Source organism: Dendrobates tinctorius, unplaced genomic scaffold (genome assembly GCF_039654945.1).
Source record: "Dendrobates tinctorius isolate UK_male_01 unplaced genomic scaffold, ASM3965494v1 ptg000011l, whole genome shotgun sequence".
Lineage (NCBI taxonomy): Eukaryota > Metazoa > Chordata > Amphibia > Anura > Dendrobatidae > Dendrobates > Dendrobates tinctorius.
In genome coordinates, this window is record NW_027361679.1 from 124,349,793 (window position 1) to 124,368,207 (window position 18,415).

General features: G+C 47.6%; 1 protein-coding gene across 8 annotated transcripts in view; it reads right to left on the bottom strand.

The window, feature by feature from the left end:
• Positions 1-549: 549 nt before the first annotated feature.
• The window catches only part of PWWP3A (PWWP domain containing 3A, DNA repair factor), a 143,166-nt gene continuing 125,300 nt past the window's right edge, over positions 550-18,415 (bottom strand). For 7 of the 8 annotated variants that reach the window (XM_073547210.1, XM_073547235.1, XM_073547222.1 and 4 more), the window contains exons 13-14: positions 1,180-1,268; positions 550-1,103 (exon numbers count right to left, since the gene is read on the bottom strand). In XM_073547210.1, coding sequence (XP_073403311.1) covers positions 1,043-1,103; positions 1,180-1,268 — 150 coding nt within the window. In that variant the 3' untranslated portion in view covers positions 550-1,042. The remainder of the gene's footprint in view (positions 1,104-1,179; positions 1,269-18,415) is intronic. The other variant, XM_073547228.1, reaches the window with a different exon arrangement.

Genomic DNA, 18,415 nt, shown 5'->3' on the forward strand with positions numbered 1-18,415 from the left:
CAATGCGGGAACGATTACGCTTGGATCAGTGCAGCAGGTAGTGTGCAAAAAAATGTACTTTTTTCTTAATCGCGGACTTGAACTTAAAATCAGGGCTATTTCACAATGCACATCATCTAGAAGTAAACATTTTCCAGTGAGCAAAAAGCATGGAGCAGAATGCTTGTTGCTCTCCATTAGTGGTTATAGTATATGGATCCTTGTGTTCGAGGCCAAGTACGCTATACCCTGAGGAGATGAGGTTTTACCAGAGAAAATATAACGTAAACAGCGGACATAAAACTAAAATATGTATTTAACAACAAAAATGTCTTGTCAAAAGGATTTAGCTAGCGATGAGCGCGTATACTCGTTGCTCTGGTTTTTCTGAGCATGCTCGGGTGATCTCCGCGTATTCTGGCGTGCTCGGAGATTTAGTGTTTGTCGACGCAGCTGCATGATTTGCGGCTGCTAGACAGGCTGAACACATGTGAGAAATGCCTGTTTGTTAGGAATTCCACACATGTATTCAGCCTGTCCAGCAGCCGCAAATCATGCAGCTACAGAGACAAACACTAAATCTCCGAGCACGCCAGAATACTCGGAGGACACCCGAGCATGCTCGGAAAAACCAGAGCAACGAGTATACTCGCTCATCACTAGTTTTAGCAAAACAAATATTAACTAAGCACCAATGGTTACATTTCTGTTTCAAAATGGAAAAACCAGAATGTCAAGACCCTGAGAAGATTTACAATGTGCACCTCATATTGGTCCGAAGGTATTTGAATATCAAAGGAACACTGAAAACAGGAAAAAAATGCAGCAATGTGACATGATAAACCATAGGCACACGTTCGATTGTTCAATATAGGGCAAAACTACTGTTAGGAGATCATGTTTGCACAGGAGCAGAAATTGGGGCAATACTGGCATATAAAACACAGCCAAACTGTGAAGAATGGAAGTCAAAATCTTAATGTTTGAACTCAGGAGCAAGAACAAAGGTTTTTAGTCAGTCAAATTCCAAAATCATTCTCTTAAAATACTTTTTCATTTTAGTCTACTTGACTGGCTTAGATTTCTTCTTTTCTAAGATCTGTTCCTCAAACAGTCTTCTTTCCCTGAAATAAAAATTAAGACAGTGTAACCACAATTATGTTCTATTATAAATGCCTTCTATATATTTACTGGATATACCTTTTAGAGACTAAGGGTCCTTTTAAGTATTTCGCTTCAGCTTCTTTATAGCTCATTCGCTCTGTGGCAGCAATTGCAAAGATGACAGCCTGAAAAAAATAACAGAAGCAAATGATCTATATACTATGTGCTTTGCAGGTACTCCTCATTTCCTTTTATAACGATTGTAGAAAGCCAGGTAGGAGAGGGTTAAAACCTAGTTCATTTGGTCCTGAGTTCATTTGGTGTTCCATCAGCTGCAGGAAGCTGAGCAGTCTGTGTGTTGGAGCTGGTGAGTGATCAACAAATGTGAAGTGTCTGGGAGGGAACAAGCTGAAGCTGACGAGAAGTCAGTGTTGATTTACCAGCTGTGCCTGACATGCCTAATGCCCGTGCTGTGGTGGGAGTAGAATCATGCTCAAGTATTGTGTCTATTCTGACAAAACTTTGCTTCTCACAAAATTAGAATATCATCAAAAAGTTAATTTATTTCAGTTCTTCAATACAAAAAGTGAAACTCATTATATAGTCATTACAGAGTGATCTATTTCAAGTGTTTATTTCTGTTAACCCCTTCATGACCCAGCCTATTTTGACCTTAATGACCTGGCCATTTTTTGCAATTCTGACCAGTGTCCCTTTATGAGGTAATAACTCAGGAAACGCTTCAACAGATCCTAGTGATTCGGAGACTGTTTTTTCGTGACATATTGGGCTTCATGTTAGGTCGATAATTTTTGCGAAAAAAACGGAGATTTGGCGAAAATTGTGAAAATTTCACAAATGTTCAAATTTTTACATTTTTTACATTTTTATTCTGTTAAACCAGAAAGGTATGTGACACAAAATAGTTAATAAATAACATTTCACCACATGTCTACTATACTATATATTTTGGAAACAATTTTTTTTTTTTTGTTAGGAAGTTATAAGGGTTAAAAGTTGACCAGCAAATTCTCATTTTTACAACAAAATATACAAAACCGTTTTTTTAGGGACCACCTAACATTTGAAGTCACTTTTAGGGGTCTATATGGCAGAAAATACCCAAAAGTGACACCATTCTAAAAACTGCACCCCTCATAACTGCATTCAAGAAGATTATTAACCCTTCAGGTGCTTCACAGGAACTAAAGCAACGTGGAAGGAAAAAATGGACATTTTAATTTTTCCAACCCAAATTTTCTTTTAGCATAATTTTTTTCATTTTCACATAGGCAACAGGATAAAATGGATGCTAAAATTTGTTGGGCAATTTCTCCTGAGTACACCGATACCTCATATGTGATCATAAACCACTGTTTGGGCGCACGACAGGGCTCAGAAGGGAGGAGCGCCATTTGACTTTTTGAAGGGAAAATTAGCTCCAATAGTTAGCGGACACCATGTCGCGTATGGAAAGTATGTAGTGTATGTCAGATTGGTGTTTACTACACTACACACCAACCTAACATACACCAAGTCAGGTTGGTGTGTGTGTGGTGTAGTGTATGTCAGGTTGGTGTGTGGTGTGGTGTAGTGTACGTCAGGTTGGTGTGTGTGGTGTAGTATACACCACACACACACACACACACACACACACACACACACACCAACGTGACGTACATTACGCCACACACACCAACCTGACATACACTACACCACACACACCAACCTGACAAACTGCGTCAGGTTGGTGTGTGTGGCGTAGTGTACGTCAGGTTGGTGTGTGGTGTATAGTGTAGGTCAGGTTGGTGTGTGTGGTGTAGTATACACCACACACACACTAACCTGACGTACACTACGCCACACACACCAGCCTGACAAACTACGTCATGTTGGTGTGTGTGGTGTTGTGTATGTCAGGCTGGTGTGGGTGAGTTCAGTAGGGGAATGTCAAGATGTGTTTAGTCCCCGGACACATGATCAATAATAAAGCATTCATTCAAACACAGTGCGGGTTTGTCAGGACACGTTTCACATTGGAAACAAGTTTCCCTTCTTATCCCCCTTTTATAGCATACCCGGCACCTTTTTTCGCTCTCGACTTAGTGGGAGCATGTTGCCCTGGTACCATATGGGAAACTTGAGTTCCTGGGGTGCTGGGGCGCGCTCTGTCCTAGTCTCCAAAAATCAGGGCCTTTATCACCGCCTCCTGGAACTGAAGGAAGGTGTTGGTCTGGCCTGCACATCGTGACAGCACAAATGCGTTATACAGTGCCATTTGTACGATGTGCACAGCCAGTTTTTTATACCACACCTTCACCTTCCGCATGGCACTATAGGTCTGGAGGACTTGATCAGAAAGATCAACTCCCCCCATGTATTTGTTGTACCCCAGGGCACAGTCCGGTTTGTGGACTTGTGCTGGGGTACCTCGAACGGTGGTGGCCATGGGGCCGGGACCATGGATTGTTGTCAAGAAAAAAGATGTCTCTTTTGAACTTGACCACAACCATGTTGCCGCTACATTGGGCTAGGCTCTCACCCTTTCAGAGAGGCTGCTCAATTAGCGACAAAGGGATATAAAAGTTATCAACATACAGATGGTAACCTTTATCAAGCAGTGGGTGGACCAAATCCCACACTATTTTCCCACTCGCCCCCAGAGCAGGTGGGCATTCTGGGGGCTCGATCTTGGTGTCTCTTCCCTTGGTAAACTCTAAAGTTGACAGTGTACCCTCAGGGAAGAGTTTTATCCCGTACCTCGCCCTTTTGCTGGGCAGGTACTGACTAAACTGAATCCTCTCTTTGAAGTGGATGAGGGATTCATCCACACAAATTTCCCTTTGGGGAGTGTACACTTCAGCAAACTTGTTGCTGAAGTGTTCGATGACCGGCCGAATTTTGAACAGTCTATCAAAATTCGGGTCATCGCGGGGAAGGCTGTCAGCGTTGTCCCTAAAGTGGAGAAACTTATGAATCGCCTCAAAACGTCTGTGACTCATAACCATAACTAATACTGGAGTTTGATATAAAATATCAGTACTCCAGTATTGGCTAATTTCTGGTTTCTTCACAATACCCATGTGAAGGACCAGTCCCCAATAGTTCATTATTTCTACAGAGTCAACGGGACTCCAAGTAGAAAATGAACAAATCGAGTTTTCAGCAAAAAATTGCAGGGCATACAAGTTTGTTTGCTCCACCATGAGACTGACAATTGACTCCGAGAAATAGACTTTGAAAAAGTGTATTTCCCTGAAGTTGGCAGTCTCAAACTGGATTTCTGATTGGGGAACGAAATCAGGAATCCGTGGAGCAAAATTTTCAGGGACGGGAGTCCAGGAGGGGGCACTAGTGCTAGGTTGGGCGTGACTGCGTGTGTGTAAAAAAATCTAAACTTTATTATAGTGTGTGTGCGCGCGAGTGGTGAAACGTTCTACTGCAGGAGGGGGCTGTCAGGCGTGGGGGAACAGGAGCAGGCTGTCAGGCGCGGGGGAGCAGGAGGGACCAGCAGCAGGGGGATGATCACAGGGGCAGGGGGTGGAATCAGGCAGCAGAGGACACCAGAGAGATCGATGGCAGCAGCATGGGGGGGTGATTACAGGGCTGGGGGCGATCACGTTAGCAGGGGGTGATCACCTGGGCAGGGGGTTATCACAGGGGCAGGGGGGGCGATTACTGGTGCAGGGGGGGTGATCACAGGGCTGGGGGGGTGGAATCAGGCAGCAGAGGGGAGCGGAGAACAGCACAGAGGGGAGATCAGCGGCGACAGCAGCAGCAGGGGGGTGATTACAGGGCTGGGGGGCGATCACCTGGGCATGGGGGGCGATCAGAGGAGTGGGGGGGTGATTACTGGGGCAGGAGGGGTGGAATTAGGCAGCAGAGGGGAGCGGTGCACAGTACCAGAGGGTAGATCGGCTTCAGCAGGCGTGGTGATCTGTGGTAGCAGGCGGTGATTGGAGGCGGCAGCAGCAAGCAGGGACCTGTCAGGTTTCAGGGCGGCAGGCAGCACCTCGCTCTTCACCTTCCACGGACGGGATGAGGGTGAAGAGCAAGGGCAGCCATTCTTTGACACCACCCCTCCAATCAGATTTGGCTATCTCCAATCAGATTTGCTATTGCAGCATCAGCCAGTGCTGGATTGTAATATTTCTAACCACAGGGGGGGGGGGGGGGGGGGAAGCCACCCCCCTGGGGTTAACTGCAGGTCGTGCTATACCTGCGGGTCAGGTAACTTGCAGGAACGCGATTTATACCACGACGCCTACGTCATTGGTCGGGAAGGGGTTAATGTTGAGGATTATGGCTTACAGCAAAGGAAAGCCCAAAAGCAGTCTTATTTCAGTAAATTAGAATAATTAACAAAAAACACCTGTAAAGGCTTCCTAAGCATTTGAAAAGGTCCCTTAGTCTGTTTCAGTAGGCACCACAATCATGGGGAAGACTGCTGACTTGACAGATGTCCAGAAGACAGTCATTGACACACCCCACAAGAAGGGCAAGTCACAAAAGGTCATTGCTAAAGAAGCTGGCTGTTCACAGAGTGCTGTATCCAAGCATATTAATGGAAACTGAGTGAAAGGAAAAAGCGTGGTAGAAAAAGGTGAACAATCAACCGGGATAACCGGAGCCTTGAGAGGATTGTTAAGAAAAGGCCAGTCATAAATTTTGGGGAGATTCACAAGGAGTGGACTGCTGCTGGAGTCATTGCTTCAAGAGCCACCACTCTAAGATGTGTATTCAGGACATGGGTTACAAGTGTCGCATTCCTTGTGTCAAGCCACTCATGACCAATAGACAAGGCCAGAAGCATCCTACCTGCGCCAAGGAGAAAAAGAACTGGACTGGTGCTCAGTGGTCCAAGGTGTTTTCAGATGAATGTAAATTTTGCATTTAGTTTGGAAAACAAAAAGTCCTAGAGTCTGGAGGAAGAGTGGAGAGGCACACAATCCAAGCTGCTTGAGGTATAGTGTGAAGTTTCCACAGTCAGTGATAGTTTGGGAATCCTGGTGTAGGTCCACTGTGTTTATCAAAGCCAAAGTCAGCGCAGCCGTCTACCAGGAAGTCTTAGAGAACTTCATGCTTCCCTCTGCTGAAAAGCTTTTAGGAGGAGGAAATTTAATTCTCCAGTAGGATTTGACACCTGTTTGCATTGACAAAACTACCAATACCTGGTTCACAAACAACAGTATCGCTGTGCTTGATTGGCCAGCAAACTCGCTGACCTTAACCCCATAGAGAATCTATGAGCTATTATCAAGAGGAAGATGAGAGACATCAGACCCAACAATGCAGACGAGCTGAAGGCTGCTATCAAAGCAACCCAGGCCTCTATAACACCTCAGCAGTGCCACAGGCTGATTGCCTCCATGCCACGCCGCACTGATGCATTAATTGATGCAAAAGGAGCCCCGACCAAGTATTGAGTGCATTTACTGAACATACATTTCAGTAGGACAACATTTTGGATTTTAAAATAATTTTTCAAGCTGGTGTTATAAAGTATTCTAATTTACTGAGATAATGACTTTTGGGTTTTCATTGGCTGTAAGCCATAATCATCAACATTAACAGAAATAAACATTTGAAATACATCACTCTGTTTTGAATTGAAAAACTGAAATAAATTAACTTTTTGATGATATTCTAATTTTGTGAGAAGCAACAAAGACAGAGTTCTTAACTCCACACCTTACTGGGGAACTGCAGAAAGCATGCTATGACCTTGCTTTGCAAGATGCCAAGGAATACGACAAGCTCAAGGTGGAAATTATGGCACATTTGAGCGTAAAACTGGCAGTGAGGGTGCAAAAGGTCCACCACTGGTGCTACCAAAGGGACAAACCGACCTGGCCTCAGGTGTTCGACCTCTTACACCGGTGAAAAAATAGCTGCAGCCAGAGACCTGTTCTTCAGCACAGATGGTAGAAAGAATGGTAGTTTACCGATTTATACACTACCTAAATCTGTGCAAAGCCGGGTTGCCCATGGAGCTCCCCAGAATGCAGATTATCTTGTCAGCCTCGTGGAAAGATACTTGGCTGTGGAGAACTCTGAGCAATCAAGGAAGCCTGAGGTCACTTTTCTGGGATACGAAAAAGAGAGGGTCCAAGACCATGCCTGAGGGGCGCACAAGCACCCAGGAGGGGTCAGAGCCGTGTTCAAGGGGTTGAAGAACAACAAATTCTAGGGACTCTTAAGGGGGTTTTACACATAGCGATATCGCTAGCAATATCGCTAAAACGTCACTGGTTTTGTGACGTTATAGCGATATCGCTATGTGTGATACTTACCTCCGACCGGCTCCCCCACTGTCCATCGCTGATCGCGCGAGATCGGGCGGCTCCATTTCTCGTCGGGCGCTTCCTGCTGTGTGAGACGAGCGACGCGTGGAGGCGGGCGGGAGGACGTCAGGATCGCTGTGTGTGAAAGGTGAGTATCGTGCGCTGCGTTGCTGCTGCATCGCTGTGAGATCTTCCTGTGTGGAAGCTCAGTAGCTATCATTTAGCGATGCACCAGCGATCCTGACCGGGTGGTATCGCTGGTCGGATCGCTGGTGCATCGCTAAATGTAAAAGGGCCTTTAAATGTAAAAGGGCCTTTAGCAAGGCTGATAAGCAAAGCAGGGGTGGCATTTTAAGTGGGGGGCTGCAGATAAGTGCATAGTGAATCAAAAAGATCATAGTTTGTGATAACTGTGTAATCATTGTTTTTGTTTGGGGAATTGTCTGTCTGTGAAAAAAGGAAAAGGGGATTTTGTGATAAAAGTGTCATGAGAGTGTCTTGTGATTTAAGTGTTTGTAGTAGCCACACCTGTGCTTTGCTGTTTGGAGGACTACAAGTTTCAGGGACTAAGTGATGCTGCTGAGGGGTGCGGAGGCTGCATTTTAAGTGCGGGGGCTGCAAATAAGTGTGTAGTTAAACAAAATATCATAGTTTAAAATAATTTGGTGTTTTCCTTACTAGCTTTCCATGGTTTTTCTGCTTTTATCTATACTGTTTATCCCCATTTAATATGTGCCCCATAGACAATGCTATCAGGTGTGCATTTTGTGAGATGCATGCATTCTGTGAACATCTGTTTGAGGGTAAATACAGTACAGATCAAAAGTTTGGACACACCTTCTCATTCAAAGAGTTTTCTTTATTTTCATGACTATGAAAATTGTAGATTCACTCTGAAGACATCAAAACTATGAATTAACACATGTGGAATTATATAATTAACAAAAAAGTGTGAAACAACTGAAAATATGTCTTATATTCTAGGTTCTTCAAAGTAGCCACCTTTTGCTTTGATTACGGCTTTGCACACTCTTGGCATTCTCTTGATGAGCTTCAAGAGGTAGTCACCGGAAATGGTTTTCACTTCACAGGTGTGCCCCGTCAGGTTTAATAAGTGGGATTTCTTGCCTTATAAAAAGGGATTGGGACCATCAGTTGTGTTGTGCAGAAGTCTGGTGGATACACAGCTGATAGTCCTACTGAATAGACTTAACATTTGTATTATGGCAAGAAAAAAGCAGCTAAGTAAAGAAAAACGAGTGGCCATCATTACTTTAAGAAATGATGGTCAGTCAGTCCGAAAAATTGGGAAAACTTTGAAAGTGTCCCCAAGTGCAGTGGCAAAAACCATCAAGCGCTACAAAGAAACTGGCTCACATGAGGATCGCCCCAGGAAAGGAAGACCAAGAGTCACCTCTGCTGCGGAGAATAAGTTCATCCGAGTCAACAGCCTCAGAAATCGCAGGTTAACAGCAGCTCAGATTAGAGACCAGGCCAATGCCACACAGAGTTCTAGCAGAAGACACATCTCTACAACAACTGTTAAGAGCAGACTTTGTGCAGCAGGCCTTCATGGTAAAATAGCTGCTAGGAAACCACTGCTAAGGACAAGCAACAAGCAGAGGAGACTTGTTTGGGCTAAAGAACACAAGGAATTGACATTAGACCAGTGCAAATCTGTGCTTTGGTCTGATGAGTCCAAATTTGAGATCTTTGGTTCCAACCACCAAGTCTTTGTGCGACGCAGAAAAGGTGAATGGATGGACTCTACATGCCTGGTTCCCACCGTGAAGCATGGAGGAGGTGGTGTGATGGTGTGGGGGTGCTTTGCTGGTGACACTGTTGGTGATTTATTCAAAATTTAAGGCATACTGAGCCAGCATGGCTGCCACAGCATCTTGCAGCGGCATGCTATTCCATCCGGTTTGCGTTTAGTTGGACCATCATTTATTTTTCAACAGGACAATGACCCCAAACACACCTCCAGGCTGTGTAAGGGCTATTTGACCAAGAAGGAGAGTGATGGGGTGCTACGTCAGATGACCTGGCCTCCACAATCTTCAAACCTGAACCCAATCGAGATGGTTTGGGGTGAGCTGGACCGCAGAGTGAAGGCAAAAGGGCCAACAAGTGCTAAGCATCTCTGGGAACTCCTTCAAGACATTTGGAAGACCATTTCCGGTGACTACCTCTTGAAGCTCATCAAGAGAATGCCAAGAGTGTGCAAAACAGTAATCAAAGCAATAGGTGGCTATTTTGAAGAATCTAGAATATAAGACATTTTCAGTTGCTTGACACTTTTTTGTTAATTCTATAATTCCACATGTGTTAATTCATAGTTTTGATGCCTTCAGAGTGAATCTACAATTTTCATAGTCATGAAAATAAAGAAAACTCTTTGAATGAGAAGGTGTGTCCAAAACTATTGGTCTGTACTGTATAACTGAGCTCGATATCAGAGTGTTGCACATTTAGAAGCCCAGGTAATGGATCTAAATGTGCAGCTTGAAACACTTAGGAGCATTGCAAACCTGGAGAGGAGTTTCGAGCTCACTGAGCTTGTGCTGGCCGGGGCCAGTGATATGGAAGAGGGTGGAGGTGGGGAAGATCAGGACCCCAGAAGTAGGTAGCTGGGTAACATCTGCATAAAGAAAATAATGTCTGTAAAGCGCTGTGGAATTAATGGCGCTATATAAATAAGTAAAAAAAAAAAAACCAATATGGATTTTTATGAGTACTCATCGTAAAATCCTTTTCTCCGAGACGCTCATTTCGGGACACAGGTACTGTGGGTGTATACTACCGCCATCTGGAGGCTGACACTAGGCAACAACACAAGGTTAGCTCCTCCCCCACCGTATACACCCTCGCCCTGATTGTGGGCGGAAGCCAGTTTAGTGCAAAAGCAGTGGGAGAACAATAACAGCCTTAATGCCGAAAACAATATGTCTGTACTCACAAAAATCCATGTTTCTCCTTCGTCTCATTGGGGGACACAGGTACTGTGGGACGTCCTAAAGCAGTCCCTGGGTGGGAGATTGACTCACCGATCCAAGCTGCATGCACCTCTTTGTTCAAAGGTGCGCCACTGCTGCTTGGAGAATCCTTCTACCCAGGCTCGCATCCGCCGAAGCCTGAGTATGGATACTGTAATGTTTAGTAAATGTGTGCAGGCTGGATCAGGTCGCCGCCTTGCATACCTGTTCCGCCGAGGCCTGATGCCGAAGCGCCCAAGAGGCGCCCATTGCCCGAGTAGAGTGCGCTTTGATCCCTGATGGAACTGGCGCACCTCTGATGCGATAGGCCTCCTGAATAGTTAAACGGATCCATCTGGCTATGGTCGCTTTTGAGGCCGCGAGTCCCCTCCTGCGCCCCTCAGGGAGCACGAACAGAGTATCTGTCTGGCGAAAAGGTGCCGTCCGTGACACGTACCTCCTGAGTGCTCTCACCAGGTCTAAGGTGTGAAGAGATTTCTCCACGCTATGCACCAGTGTCGGACAGAAGGAAGGCAAGACAATATCCTCATTGATGTGAAAAGAGGACACCACCTTCGGAAGAAAGAGGGGAGCTGGTCTAAGCACCACCTTATCCTTGTGGAAAGCGAGAAAAGGTGCTCGGCAAGACAGAGCCACCAACTCCGAGACTCGCCTAACGGAGGTAATGGCTACCAAGAATACCACCTTCCAAGAGAGGAACGATAAGGGAATATCCTGTAGCGGCTCAAAAGGCGCTTCCTGCAGAACACTCAGGACCAGGTTAAGGTCCCAGGTGCCCATCGGCGCCTTATATGGAGGTACTAGATGAGAGACTCCCTGGAGGAAAGTCTTTACCTGCATATTAGTAGCCATCTTTCGTTGGAAAAGGACGGACAACGCCGATATCTGTCTCCTAAGGGAGCTCGGGGCCAGCCCCGAGTCTAGGCCTGATTGAAGAAAGGCCAAGATGTTGGGAATAGAGAATGTCAGGGGCGAACGACCCCGCTCTTGACACCAAGTGAAGAAAACTTTCCAGTTGTGGTGGTAAATTCTCGCCGAGGTCGGTTTCCTGGCGCTAACCATTGTAGCGACCGCCTTACGCTCAAAATCTGCTTGAGTTAGAATCCAAGATTCAACGGCCAAGCCGTCAAACACAGGGCCCCCGAGTTTGGGTGGAAGATCGGTCCCTGGTGCAGTATATCTGGGCGTTCTGGCAGTCGCCATGGGATGTCGGTGAGCAGCCGCACAAGATCTGCGTACCACGCCCGTCTGGTGCCAGCAGAATTGCTGGGACCCCCTCTGCTTTGATCTTCCTGACAACCCTCGGAAGCAATGGCAACGGGGGAAACAGGTATGGAAGGCGAAACTGGTTCCATGGTAGGACCAATGCATCCACCCCGAACGCTCGTGGGTCTCGTGACCGAGCGACGAACAGAGGCACCTTGGCGTTCATTCTGGACGCCATCAGAGATCCACACCGTTGGCAAATTTGCTGGAAGACCTCGGGGTGCAGGGCCCATTCCCCAGCCACGACCTCTTTTCGGCTGAGGAAGTCCGCTGCGCAATTTTCTATGCCTGGGATGGAGACTGCCGAAATTACCATCTGGTTTTTCTTGGCCCAATGAAGCACATGTGCTATCTTGCGCATGGTTGCCCTGCTGCGCGTGCCCCCTTGATGATTTACATAAGCCACCGCCGTGGCGTTGTCTGACTGTATCCGAATGGGCCGTCCTGCTAGGAGGTGCTGGAAATGCTGCAGCGCCTGCCAGATCGCTCGTATTTCCAACAAGTTGATCGGGAGACGAGCTTTGTTGTGACCACCGGCCCTGGGCAGTGTGGTGGCGAAAAACTGCTCCCCAGCCGAGGAGACTGGCGTCGGTCGTGACCACTAGCCAGTGGTCTGGGGGAAACGGTTGCCACTGAAGGGAGGATCTCGTCGTCCACCACTCTAGTGATTGCCTGACCTGAGAGGATAGCCGACACCGCTGATCGAGAGTGAATGGGTTCTTGTCCCATGCTGACAAGAGAGCGTGCTGTAGGGGGTCGAAGATGAAATTGAGCAAACAGAATTGCTTCCATTGCTGCCACCATCTTCCCTAGTATCCTCATCCCAAACCAAACGGTGTGAGGGACCAGCTGCTGGAGCTTCTGGACTCCTTGTCGGAGCGCTAGGGCTTTGTTTTGAGGGAGGATTACCAACCCTTGGGAGGTATCGAAGACCATTCCTAGAAAAGCAATCCTCCGAGCTGGGACCAGAGATGATTTCTTCCTGTTGACCAACCAACCTAAGCGGGAGAGTGTATCCAGTGTAATGCTGACATTCTCCTTGCACGCCCGAAATGAGGGACCCTTCACCAAGAGGTCGTCTAAGTATGGCAAGACAACTATGCCCCGCGAGTGTAAGATGGCCATCACGACTGCCATTACCTTTGTGAACACTCTGGGTGCGGTGGCTATCCCGAATGGGAGTGCTGCGAATTGAAAATGTCAACCATTGATGGCGAACCGAAGAAACTTTTGATGCGGAGGAAAAATGGGAACGTGCAGGTAGGCATCCTGGATGTCTATCGAGGCCAAGTACTCTCCCTGCTCCATGGCTGATATACAGTAACAGAACGGAGAGATTCCATCCTGAAATGCTTGACTATGATGAACCTGTTTAGGAGCTTCAGGTCCAAAACCGGTCTGACTGTCCCGTCCTTTTTGGGGACCGCGAACAGATTGGAATAAAAACCCTGAGCTTTTTCATGCTCTGGTACGGGAACAATGACTCCGTTGTTTTGGAGTGAATTGATGGCCCCTAGCAGCGCTTTCGCCCAGGGCTCCACCTTGGGAAGTCGGGAGAGAAAAAACAGGAGGGTACCTGATGAACTCTATTTTGTACCCTGAAGTCACCAGTTCTACCACCCATAAGTCGTGTGCTACCTCGGTCCAGATATGGCGAAAAAGGAGCAGGCGGCCGCCCACCCTGCTGCTCATTTGGCTGAGGGTCTCTGGGCCCTGGCTCCTCTCGACCTGGGCTGGCGAGTGCTCATCCTTCCCACCGGAATGGGTCTATATGAGACCTGTCGCTCCCTATCCTGGTTGGAGCGAGGTGGGCCGGCTGAACTGGCTGCTGGTGTTGCGGAAGGCTTGAAAACGTGTCGGGACCTGGCGAAAAGGTTGTTTCGCCTTTAGCTGCGGGAGGAAGCTGCTTTTCCCTCCTGTCGCATCAGAGATGAGCCAATCCAACTTCTCCCCAAACAGGCGGCCAACCTGATAGGGCAAGGAAGTCAAGGACTTCTTGGAAATTGAATCGGCTCGCCAAGTTCTCAACCAACCAGAGGGCTCTCCTAATGGCTACTGCGTTAGTGGCTGCAAATGCCGCACAATTAGACGCATCCAAAGAAGCATTAATTAAGTAGTCTCCAGCCATAGCAATCTGACTTGCGACCTCAGACACCTCCGCAGGTAGGCCTCTATCCTGCAAGGCGTTAGCTATAGACTTCTGGCCCGAGAAGCACTTGTCTGGGCGTTCTCTGTGGCGCTGCACTATATCCTCAAATTCTGGGTGAGTGCCAAATACTCTATGCGGGTGCTTAGCCCGCTTAAAGGCTACCTTATGGCTCACGGCCAAGATAGCATCATCTTCAATCCTCAGGGTTTGATTGACAGCTTCAATGAGGCTGTCCACTGTCTCCCGGCATCCCGGGGTATCTAGATCAAGTGGCTCGTCTGAGTCACGATCTAAACTCTGACCGCTCCCGCTCGCTGGTGAAGAGGAGCGTGATGCTGAACTCCCCGATGCAGAGGCACCGGATAGGCCGGGAGACCTTTCCTTCGCCTCTGTCTGGCATGGGAACGGCCCCTGCAGGCCGAAGGTTCCTGTGAGGTGGAGGACCCTTCCCAGATAAGCGAGCCACTATCCTTGCCTCCCTTTGGGGCGTGAAGGGACTCGATCGCCTTTGTATGCAAGGCCATAGACTGTGACAATGATAGTGCCCATTCTGGAAGATTCGGCTCTCTGGATTCAGTCGCCGAGGGGGGCTCCTGGGCACGTTCGGAGTCGCAGGCCTCGCACACTTTGGCGCTCTGCGCTCGTGGAAACGGGGCCTTACAAGAAGTGCATGCAGCGTAGAGAAAAGTGTGCAATTTCCCTTTCCCAGCCACATTGTGCCTGCCAGGCGTTTTATATATCCCCCCAAATTTTTTTCTTTTCTTCTTACTATGGACACGAGGCCTTAGGGGGACGCACACTGCCGCTGCTGCTCAGGAGCCCCCCGCACGCCCGTACCTTAAATGCGGCTGTCCACTCCAGGTAGGCCCTTCAGGGCGAACTACAAACCAGGGAGCGGGGGGGGGTGTGGGGATCCTGGACGGTGCAGGCACCCTAACTCCGTCCAGCTTCAGCCGAGGAGAGGGACCGTCTGCCTCCTTGCAGCACCTTCGCCTTGCGTTGGTGGAGCAGTGGGGGCCGCTCGGACCGTCTTGTGCCTCTGAATAGCCCATGGTTTCTCTACCTAGGGGTGGTCAGGGCTAGGTCCGGCATCATAGTACTGTAGTACTGTAAAGGGGTATGGCCATGTTCAGCAGAAATTGTGTGACACATTTTGGCACAACTTTACCCATTTCCCAGTGTGAAAATGTAAAATCTGGGGCTAAAACTAATTTTTTGTGGTACAAATTTAATTATTTTTTTCTTCACTGCCCAATGGTATAAAATGCTGTGACACACCTGTGGTGTTAATATGATCACTGCATCTCTAGATGAATTCATTGAGAGGCGTAGTTTGTAGAATGGGGTCTCTTATGGGGGTTCTGCTGTTCTGAAACCACAGGGGCTCTGCTGTTCAGAAACCACAGGGGCTCTGCTAATGTGACATGGCACCCTCAAACCAGTGCAGCAAAATCTGCACTGTAATATGGGCTCCTTCCCTTCTGAGCTTTGCACTGTGATTCAAAGTAATTTTCAACCACTTATGGGGTATTCATGTACTCAGGTGAAATTGAGTAACAAATTGCAGTGTTTGTTTTAAGCCACTTTTGAAAATTGCGACCTTTGAGTCAAAGAAACCTTTTAGTGGAAAAAACCACCATGGTTACTTACCGGTAGCCGTTTTTTCCGGAACCCATGACAGTACCACATGAGAGAGGGATCCGCCCCGCCAGGACAGGAACCTACTGAGACATAAGGGGCAGCATCTCTCCCCCGCTTCAGTTGGGTTACAGAGCATTGAGAGGACTTCCCGGTTAGTTACATGTTTAATCCAACACCACATCACTCAAAAACACACTACTAAATGTGCACACCCATACGGTGAAAAGGGGGGGGATATACGGGTGCTGTCATGGGTTCCGGGAAAACCGGCTACCGGTAAGTAACCATGGTGGTTTTCCCTTCACCCATGACAGCACCACATGAGAGATTTTTGGAGACTTCGAAACACGTTAGGGAGGGACCACCGCTTGCAGCACCCTTCTATCAAAGGTTAAGTCAGCAGAGGAGGATAGATTTAGTCTATAGTGCATAAAGAAGGTTGAAGGTGAGGCCCAGGTAGCAGCCTTACAAATCTGTTCAATCGATACCTCTGCCTTTTCAGCCCAGGAGGTCGCCACAGCTCTGGTGGAATGAGCCTTGATGCCGTCAGGAATCGGGATACCAGTAGCTGAGTAGGCTACACTAATGGCTTCCCTAATCCATCTAGCAATAGTCCCTTTTGAAACCCCATAGCCTTTCCTGGCACCCTGAAAAGCTACGAATAGGGACTGGGACCTCCTCCACTGGCTAGTGACAGACATGTATTCTAATAGAGCTCTCTTAACATCCAAACTATGGAATTTTTCCTCCCCCAGATTTTTTGGATTCTCGCAGAAAGATGGGAGGACAATTTTCTGGGAGGACAATTTTCTGGCCCCAATGGAAATCTGATGCTACCTTAGGTAGATAAGCGGGGTCTGTTCTTAACACTACCCTATCCTGAAAGACTTGCGTATAAGGTGGCTTTACTGAGAGAGCCTGTAAGTCACTTATTCTGCGGGCTGATGTAAGGGCCACTAAAATTATCGTTTTTAGGGTCAGAAACTTTAGGGGTAGCTGGTGTAATGGCTCATACGGTTCCTTTGTAAGGGCTTCTAGCACTAGGTTTAAATCCCAGGGGGCTATTCTGGGTATTGAGATAGGCCTAGCTCTATGGCAGGATTTAATGAATCTGGCTACCCATCTATTTGATGCCAATTTGTAGTTGTAGAGCGTCCCTAGTGCAGACACCTGAACTTTAAGTGCATTCACCGCTAATCCTATCTGCAACCCCGACTGCAAGAACTCCAGGATGGCACTAATCGGGGGTTCATTTCCTAACGGCTTACCTAGGAACTTATTCCATGTTCTGCCATAGATGTTAGTCGTCACTGGTTTCCTGCTCTTTAGCAGAGTGGCCACCAACCCGGGGGAGAACCCTCTATCCATTAAAAGTAACCTTTCAAATTCCACGCCGTCAGATGGAATCCTTTGACCTGAGCGTGGAATATTGGGCCTTGAGCTAGTAGGTCCGGGATTTCTGGCAGAATCCATGGATCGGAGAGGGACATCATTCGTAGCAGAGCAAACCAGGGCCTTTTTGGCCAAAAAGGGGCTATTAGAATCACCCTGGCTTGATAGTTTCTGATCTTTCTGACAACTGTTGGGATCAGAGCCACTGGGGGGGGGGGGGGGGACACATAAGCCAGCCTGAAGTTCCACTGGATGTGCAATGAGTCCACTGCCAATGGCTTCTCCCTCGGGTTTAGAGAGCAGAACCTTTCTGTTTGCCTGTTGTGCTTGTTGGCAAAGAGGTCTATCACTGGTTTCCCCCAAAGCTGCGTTATTTTTTGAAAAATGGACCGATTTAGCGTCCATTCTCCTTGCCTCAGGGTATTGCGACTCAGAAAATCTGCCTCTTTGTTTTCTGCCCCTTTTATGTGTAAGGCTGTCAAGGAGTGTAGGTGTTCCTCTGCTCTGCCCAGAATGTCGTTTGCCGCTTCCATTAGGGAGTGTGATCTTGTCCCTCCTTGGTGGTTGATGTATGCCACTGCTACCCTGTTGTCTGACATGATGCGTACATTGCGACCCTGGAGTAGCGGAATGAAGTGACTTAGGGCCTTGTTCACTGCCCACAGTTCTCTCAGGTTGGAAGATGCTTCCCTTTCTTGAGGTGTCCAGGAACCCTGACCTATGAGGCCCCTTAGGTGTGTCCCCCACCCCGAGGAGCTTGCATCTGTTAATATTACTTCCGTCGTCTGTCTGTCCCACGGTATTCCTGAGGTCAGATTTGTACCGTCCAGCCACCAGTTGAGAGGGTCTCTGGTTTTTACGGAAAGCTCCAGCTTTCCTTCTAAACGCCCTCTTAGCGACCTTTGTTCTGATAATATCTCCCCCTGGAGCTGCCGGGTGTGAAACTGAGCCCACATGACCGCCGGAATACAGGATGTTAGGTAGGGTACCTAGTAGGGACATTGCCCTTCTCAATGTCATACATGGTTGGTTTCAGGCTGCCAAGGCCAGATTTTGCACCTTCTCTATTTTGGACTCTGGGAGCAGACACTCTTGCCTTTCTGAATCTAGGATAAATCCCAGGAAGGTCTGTTTTTTTTAGGGGTTGCAATTTGATTTTTTTAAATTGACTATCTACCCTAATTCTTACAAGGTGTTTATCACCCGGCTCAACTGCGCCGTACAGTGGTCCGCTGAACTGCCCACTATAAGAAAATTGTCCAGGTATGGTATTATGACCGTATCGTGAATCCGGAGAAAGGCTGTCACTTCCGCTATGACCTTGGTGAAAACACTCGGGGCTATGGATATGCCAAACGGAAGAGCTCTGAACTGAAAATGCCTCAGTATGCCTTGAATATAAAGCGCTACCCTCAAGTATTTTTGGTGATCTGGATGGATAGGGATGTGATAATATGCATCCTTTAAGTCGACTACGGCCATGAAGCAATCTTGATGTAGCAGCTTCACCGCCATAGCCACTGATTCCATCTTGAAGGTCTGGTTTCTTATCCATCGATTGAGCCGTCTGAGATTTATAATCGTCCTGAATGATTGATCCGTTT